The sequence below is a fragment of the Lasioglossum baleicum genome, unplaced genomic scaffold (genome assembly GCF_051020765.1).
Source record: "Lasioglossum baleicum unplaced genomic scaffold, iyLasBale1 scaffold0132, whole genome shotgun sequence".
NCBI lineage: Eukaryota > Metazoa > Arthropoda > Insecta > Hymenoptera > Halictidae > Lasioglossum > Lasioglossum baleicum.
In genome coordinates this window covers 147,903-155,021 of record NW_027469192.1, presented here as the reverse complement: position 1 = coordinate 155,021, position 7,119 = coordinate 147,903, and the positions used below count along the sequence as shown (strand labels likewise).

The 7,119-nt window shown below is 50.3% G+C and overlaps 1 protein-coding gene across 1 annotated transcript; it reads left to right on the top strand.

Annotated features, from left to right (window-relative positions):
* Positions 1–765: 765 nt before the first annotated feature.
* Positions 766–5,979, top strand: LOC143220013 (uncharacterized). Its single transcript, XM_076445774.1, has one exon. It carries the CDS (start codon positions 766–768, stop codon positions 5,977–5,979), a length of 5,214 nt encoding a protein of 1,737 aa, XP_076301889.1.
* The last annotated feature ends 1,140 nt before the right edge of the window (positions 5,980–7,119 follow it).

Here is a 7,119-nt window from a genome sequence, read left to right as displayed (position 1 = left end):
TCCGCACAGAAATACACTTCTCAAACGAAGAATCGTCGAATCTGACATAAGGACGAATAAATCGTGGTCGTGATTGCCGGGTCGGAGTTTCTATTCCAATTTCTCATACTTGCATGCAAATGCACTGATCTAGCGCGCGAAACAGCGATTCGGCACAGAAATTCACTTCTCAAACGAAGAATCGTCGAATCTGATATAAGGACAAATAAATCGTGGTCGTGCTTGCCGAATCGGAGTTTCCGTACTGTTCGGGATTCAAATTGAAGATTTATTAGTCGTTACGCCGACTGTCGATCGACGTTCGATCTGTTTTGTTGTGGTCTATATTTAGAGTCGAGCAGCGATCAATTGTTACCGTTTCGCTAGGCCACGGTGTGTTTATCGACACTCGTTACCGGTAAACATCTTCAATTTGAATCTCGGACAGTCATCTTCGAGGATCATGCGATCGATTATGATCCAATCGCGTGCGACCCCGCCTGTCGCTCGAAGAGTGTTTAAAAAGGCTCTCTTCGGTCTTCGCGATTATTCGTCTTTCGACCACGATCCACTGTTGTACATCGCACTCATATTACGATTATCACGGTGCATTCAGAATCATCTCCTTCTTCAAGTTAACTCCTTATCGTGTTCCTCACGCGCTCACGTCTGAGCGGTTCCGGATATCGGTGATTTCGATCGTCGATCGCCACCGAACATTTTGGTCCTTCGAGCCGGATCGCGAGGAAAATCAATTCAGTGAAGGAGTGTACGAGTTTCGTCATCATGGCACAGTCTCTCGAAGGGCACGTGCAGACGCAGCTGGCGATCGAACGAGCCCTCACCAACCTCAAGAAGCTGGGGAAAAATAACTGGACCAAATCCAACCTGCGGACAAGAATTGTTCACCTCCAGAACCAGTGGCGGAAGTTCGAGACGGGTCATTCCCACCTCTTCGCTACCATTCCATCGGACGACCGTGCGAGCATTCCGTACTTCCTGGAGGACCATTTCGCTGCAACGGAGGAGGTCTACCTGGACACGTTATCGTTCATGACGACTCATCTCGACGCGCTCACTCTCGATTCTCCAGGTCAGTCTGCTTCCGTGAGCGACGGACAAGCGTGTCTGTCGGTTCCCGAATCACAGCTTCCACGGATAGATCTACCGCAGTTTGAAGGCCGTTACGATAAATGGGAATCGTTCCGCGATAAATTCTTAGCTCTCATTATACATAATCGCTCGCTTCGCGATGTAACGCGCCTACATTATCTCGTTTCCGCATTAAAGGGTCGCGCTCTCGAAAGCATTGACAACTTATCGATAACCGAGGACAATTTCAAAATCGCGTGGAACACATTGAAAGGTCGATACGAAAATCCGCGGCGTATCATTTCCGCTCACATGTCGGAGTTGCAAAACATTCCTGCGTTATCTCGTGAATCTGCGACGGATTTGGAAAACCTTTGCGATCGTGTCGGCAGCATACTCAAGTCGCTGCAGAAAATCGGACGAACACCAGAGGATCTCTGGAACGACCATTTGGTCCATCTGGTTTCCCAAAAGCTAGACGGTCCGACGCGAAAGGCGTGGAAATTAAAAATCAGCGACGACGTTACACCTCCGTCTTTCGAAACTCTTCAGAAGTTTCTCGATTCTCGCGCTCGCGGTCTTGAGGAATTTTCAACTGAATCTGAATCCTCGCCCACATCGCGCTCGGAAACTCTGCCTCGTCCCACAGCTGGTTTTTCGCGAGTCCACGCAGCGACCACCTCGCAGTCTTCTACAACGTCGCGACCTATCTGTCCAGTGTGTAGGGCGTCACATGTTTTTAGTTCGTGCCCGAAATTCATGGCGCAAAACCCTAGCGGCCGCCGTGAACTAGTTCAAAGGTTTTCGCGCTGTTTTAATTGCTTGAGCGGTAATCATGTTCTACGAGACTGTGCGAGCAAGTACTTGTGCCGTGTGTGTCATAAGCGACATCATTCGCTATTGCATGAAGATGCACCTCGTTCCGCGCCGTCAGGTACAGCCTCGTCGCCGCTTCCGTCGGAAGATTCGTCCGCGATCAATTCGCATTTCGCGTCCACCCTCGCCACCTCGAGTTCAAGTATTCTTCTGGCCACCGCATGGGTTCAAATTCTTGTTCCGTCGGGCCGGTGCATCACCGTACGAGCCTTGGTCGATCAAGGATCCGAAGCCAGTTTCGTCACTGAATCTATGGTGCACCTATTGCGTGCGACGTGCACCCGCGTTGCGACATCCATTTCCGCCGTCGGAGGAGTTCACGCCGGTACGGTGCGTCGAGCCGTGCATCTCCTCGTAGCTCCTCGCGACTCCGACTCTCCGTCAGTCGAAACCACAGCGCTCGTTTTGAAATCGCTCTCCACGTACATGCCGAAACGTATTCAAAATGATCGAGCCCTCGCTCATTTATCGCAGCTTAAGTGGGCCGATTCTGATCCGTCGAGTTCCGCCGCGATTCATCTCCTTCTCGGCGCAGATGTGTATTCGCATATAATTCTCGACGGTCTCAAGAAGGGTTCAAGCGGGCAGCCTATTGCCCAGAATACAATTTTCGGTTGGGTAATCTCTGGTCCCGTATCATCTCCTCTCTCTCAACCTCGTTCGGAATCAAGCATCTCGATGCATCACTGTATCCAATACGACACTCTGTCGAACGATCTGCGCCGATTCTGGGAAATTGAGGAAATCCCTGCGCATTCCCCCCTCGCCAAGGAGGAAGAACAATGCGAACGGCATTTTCAAATGCACACGTCGCGATCATCCGATGGACGGTATATCGTCCGTCTCCCTTTCCGTAAGGGCCCCCCAATTGACATCGGTCACTCTCGTTCTGCTGCCGACAAGGTCCTACAATCAATTTATAGGAAATTTCAATTGCAACCCTCGCTAGCTGAGGAGTATAAGGAGTTCCTCCGAGATTACGAGAATCTTGGACACATGCGTCAAGCTCCCGATTTGCCTTCCTCTTCTCAATGCGTTTACATTCCACACCATCCGGTCCTACGTGCCGACAGCGTTACCACACATCTTCGCGTGGTTTTCAACGCCTCCAGTGTCACCTCAAACGGATCTACGCTAAATGATCATCTTATGCCGGGTCCCAAATTACAGCTCGATCTTCCTGCCGTCATTCTACGGTGGCGAACCTTTCGATTCGTTTATACTGCAGACATTGCCAAAATGTATCGCCAGATTCTGGTGGACGAACGCGATGTTGATTACCAACGCATCCTCTGGAAGCCCTCTCGTTCCGAGGACACGCAGGCATTTCAGTTACTGACCGTCACGTATGGGATGACCTGTGCTCCCTTCTTGGCTCTCCGCGTTCTTCAACAACTAATCAACGATGAAGGCAAACGATTTCCGTTAGCAGTTCCCGTACTTCGATCTCACATTTATGTCGACGATGTTCTTTTCGGGGGCAACGACCTGTCGGCTATTCGCCAATCTCGTGACCAGTTGGTCCGCCTTCTCCAATGCGGCCAAATGAAGCTACGAAAATGGGCCAGTAATACAACCGAATTTCTTTCCGACATTGACCAGGACGATCATGGACTAGCATGTTCCAAAACTCTCGCTCCCGACGATCGAGTCAAAATCCTCGGGATAAGTTGGAACCCCTCTCGAGATTCCTTCGAATTCAATGTCCATCTTTCTGATCCGCCACCGCTCACCAAACGCGCGATTCTTTCAACTATCGCAAAGTTGTACGACCCTCTCGGATGGGTCACTCCGGCGATAATCCCCGCAAAAATACTCATTCAAGCATTATGGCGCCTCAAAGTAGGATGGGACGACGTTATCCCGACTCAGTATCTTGAGCAATGGGAATCAATCTATTCCAAATTTTTGCTCCTGAACGGAATCCAGATTCCACGATGGATCGGGTTTATTCCGGTGGCTTCGCGAATTGAACTTCATGGTTTCGCGGACGCGTCGACGATCGCGTACGCAGCAGTCGTTTTCGTCCGTTGCACCTCGGCCGCCGGAACCACTCAAGTGTCGCTGGTTGCTGGAAAGTCCAAAGTCGCTCCTTTGACTCCTCTGACCATCCCGCGCCTTGAACTGCAAGCCGCAGTTCTCCTCAGTCGCCTGATGCATTTCGTGGCGTCCTCCCTCGACCTGATCGAAGTTCCATGCTACTGCTGGACCGACTCTACCGTAGCGCTTGCGTGGTTGAAATCTCATCCTTCCAAGTGGAAGATGTTCGTCGCCAATCGTGTTGCCGATGTGCAAACTCGTCTTCCTCACGCAATTTGGCAGCATGTTCCAACCACAGACAATCCCGCCGATTGTGCGTCACGTGGACTTTCTAGCGGAGAACTAGTCAAATCTCACCTTTGGTGGCACGGTCCATCCTGGCTTCTCGAGGATTCCACGGAATGGCCCCTCCAAACTCAATATTTCACGGTTGAAGACCAGTCCGAATCCAAGGTTGTGCTTCACAGCGTGGCTCCAGCTCCCGTTTGCGAGTTAGAATCTCGATTCTCTAGTTGGCCAAAACTAATGAGAGTAACGGCCTATATTCAACGTTTCGTCCGAAATGCTCGCTGTTGTCGCCGGTCCCGTCAAAGGTGTTTTCTAGGACGCGCCCTGTCCGCTCGCGAGGTCTCCGATGCAAAAAATTTTTGGTTGCGCCGCATTCAAGCAATTCAGTTTCCAGAAACCATTGCCGCTATCAAAAATAAAAAATCTCTCTCGTCAAAGGACTCACTCGAGTCTCTCAACCCGTTTATCGACGAGAATGGACTTCTTCGCGTCGGTGGCCGGCTGCGCAACGCAGTTTTACCCGTTCAATCGAAGCATCCGGTTGTTTTAGCTCCACACCCGTTAGTGCGCCTCATCATTGAACAAGCCCACGCACGGGCCTTGCATGCCGGTTTGCAGTTAACCCTCTATATTCTTCGTCAAGAATACTGGCTTCTCCGAGGTCGGAGTCAGGTGAAGGCTGTCATTCACGCATGTGTCAAATGTGTCCGCGAACGCGCCTCGATCCCGACCCAGATCATGGGAGATCTTCCTGCCGTGAGAGTGTCCCCGCCGAAAAAACCCTTTTCGCATTGCGGGCTGGATTACGCAGGCCCCGTTCTCATCCGCGCCTCCGCGGGTCGTGGGATCACTTCCCGCAAAGCCTATATAGCGCTTTTCATATGCATGGCCACCAAGGCGGTGCATTTGGAGTTAGTCGCGGATTACTCCACCTCAGCCTTTTTGAACGCATACGTCCGTTTTTGTTCTCGTCGAGGCCTACCGGAGAGCATGTATTCCGATAACGGAACAACGTTCGTCGGAGCAGATCGGGAATTGACCATGTCTTATCGCGCCGCTCTTCGAAATCCAGAATTCCAAAATCAAACCGCCAGTGATGGTGTTGTTTGGCACTTCAACCCCCCATCTGCCCCACATTTCGGCGGCCTATGGGAGGCCGGTGTTAAAAGCGTTAAACACCATCTCCGACGCGTTCTAGGCGATCGAAAACTGACGTTTGAAGAATTTACGACGCTCCTTTGCGCAATCGAGGCATGCCTCAATTCACGACCCATCTCACCTCTTTCCGATACTCTCGATGACGTCGTTCCGCTAACCCCAGGTCATTTTCTTATTGGATCTGCCCTCACAACCCCTCCGCAACCTTCGCTTCTGGATATCGCCGAAAATCGCCTCTCGCGATGGCAATTAGTTCGACATATGACCGAACGATTTTGGAAATTATGGCAGAACGATTACCTCAATACGCTTCAGCAACGCGGAAAGTGGCGTCGCCCCCGCCCTTCCATCTCGATAGGACAACTAGTCCTCCTTAGGAATTCAGACCTTCCTCCGTGTAAGTGGGAGCTGGGGCGAGTGGTGCAATTACATCCCGGCGACGACAACCACATTCGCGTCGTGACCGTCAAAACATCCACCTCATGTTTTAGGCGACCCATTGAGAAATTGTGTCCTTTGCCCGTAGCGTGCGAATCCGAAAGATAAAACAAACGATTATATTATTGTAAACTATGTAAAAAAAAAAAAAAAGATTCTGTCATTTAATCCGATTTCATTTTAGTATGCGTTCAGCTGACCGCCGCTCTTTCACGCACGCGTCAGCGCATCTCGCGTTCCAGTTCCGTCAAGGCGGGCGGCCTTTGAATTTCGTTCCGGCGTCGTCGAATTTTTTTTATGTATATAAGGCTCCCGCATTCGTATGGTGTTCACCGTTCCACGGCGGGCGGCATTCCGTTTTCGCAGATCTGGTATTAGCGTGCGCGGCATTGTAACACGCAATCCTTTTATCGTTTAAGTTCTTCCTTTAAATTTTTTGCGCTGCCGCACCCCGCCGCTTTCATTTGCGTATATTGCGTTTCGAAACTAATATTTCGAGGCGGGCGGTATGTTCGGGATTCAAATTGAAGATTTATTAGTCGTTACGCCGACTGTCGATCGACGTTCGATCTGTTTTGTTGTGGTCTATATTTAGAGTCGAGCAGCGATCAATTGTTACCGTTTCGCTAGGCCACGGTGTGTTTATCGACACTCGTTACCGGTAAACATCTTCAATTTGAATCTCGGACAGTCATCTTCGAGGATCATGCGATCGATTATGATCCAATCGCGTGCGACCCCGCCTGTCGCTCGAAGAGCGTTTAAAAAGGCTCTCTTCGGTCTTCGCGATTATTCGTCTTTCGACCACGATCCACTGTTGTACATCGCACTCATATTACGATTATCACGGTGCATTCAGAATCATCTCCTTCTTCAAGTTAACTCCTTATCGTGTTCCTCACGCGCTCACGTCTGAGCGGTTCCGGATATCGGTGATTTCGATCGTCGATCGCCACCGAACACGTACCAATTTCGCATATTTGCATACAAATGCACTGATCTAGCACGCTAAACAGCGATTCCGTACAGAAATTCATTTGTGAAACGAATAATCGTCGAATCTGACATAGGCTCGAATAAATTGTGATCGTGCTTGCCGGGTCGGAGTTTCAATTCCAATTCCGCATGCATGCAAATGCACTGATATAGGACGCGTAACAGCGATTCCGCACAGAAATACACTTCTGAAACGAAGAATCGTCGAATCTGACATAAACTCGAATAAATCGTGATCGTGATTGCCGGGTC

Bases quoted from the DNA above. Each gene is read 5' to 3' on its own strand.
- LOC143220013 (XM_076445774.1), top strand. From the start codon at position 766: ATGGCACAGTCTCTCGAAGGGCACGTGCAGACGCAGCTGGCGATCGAA.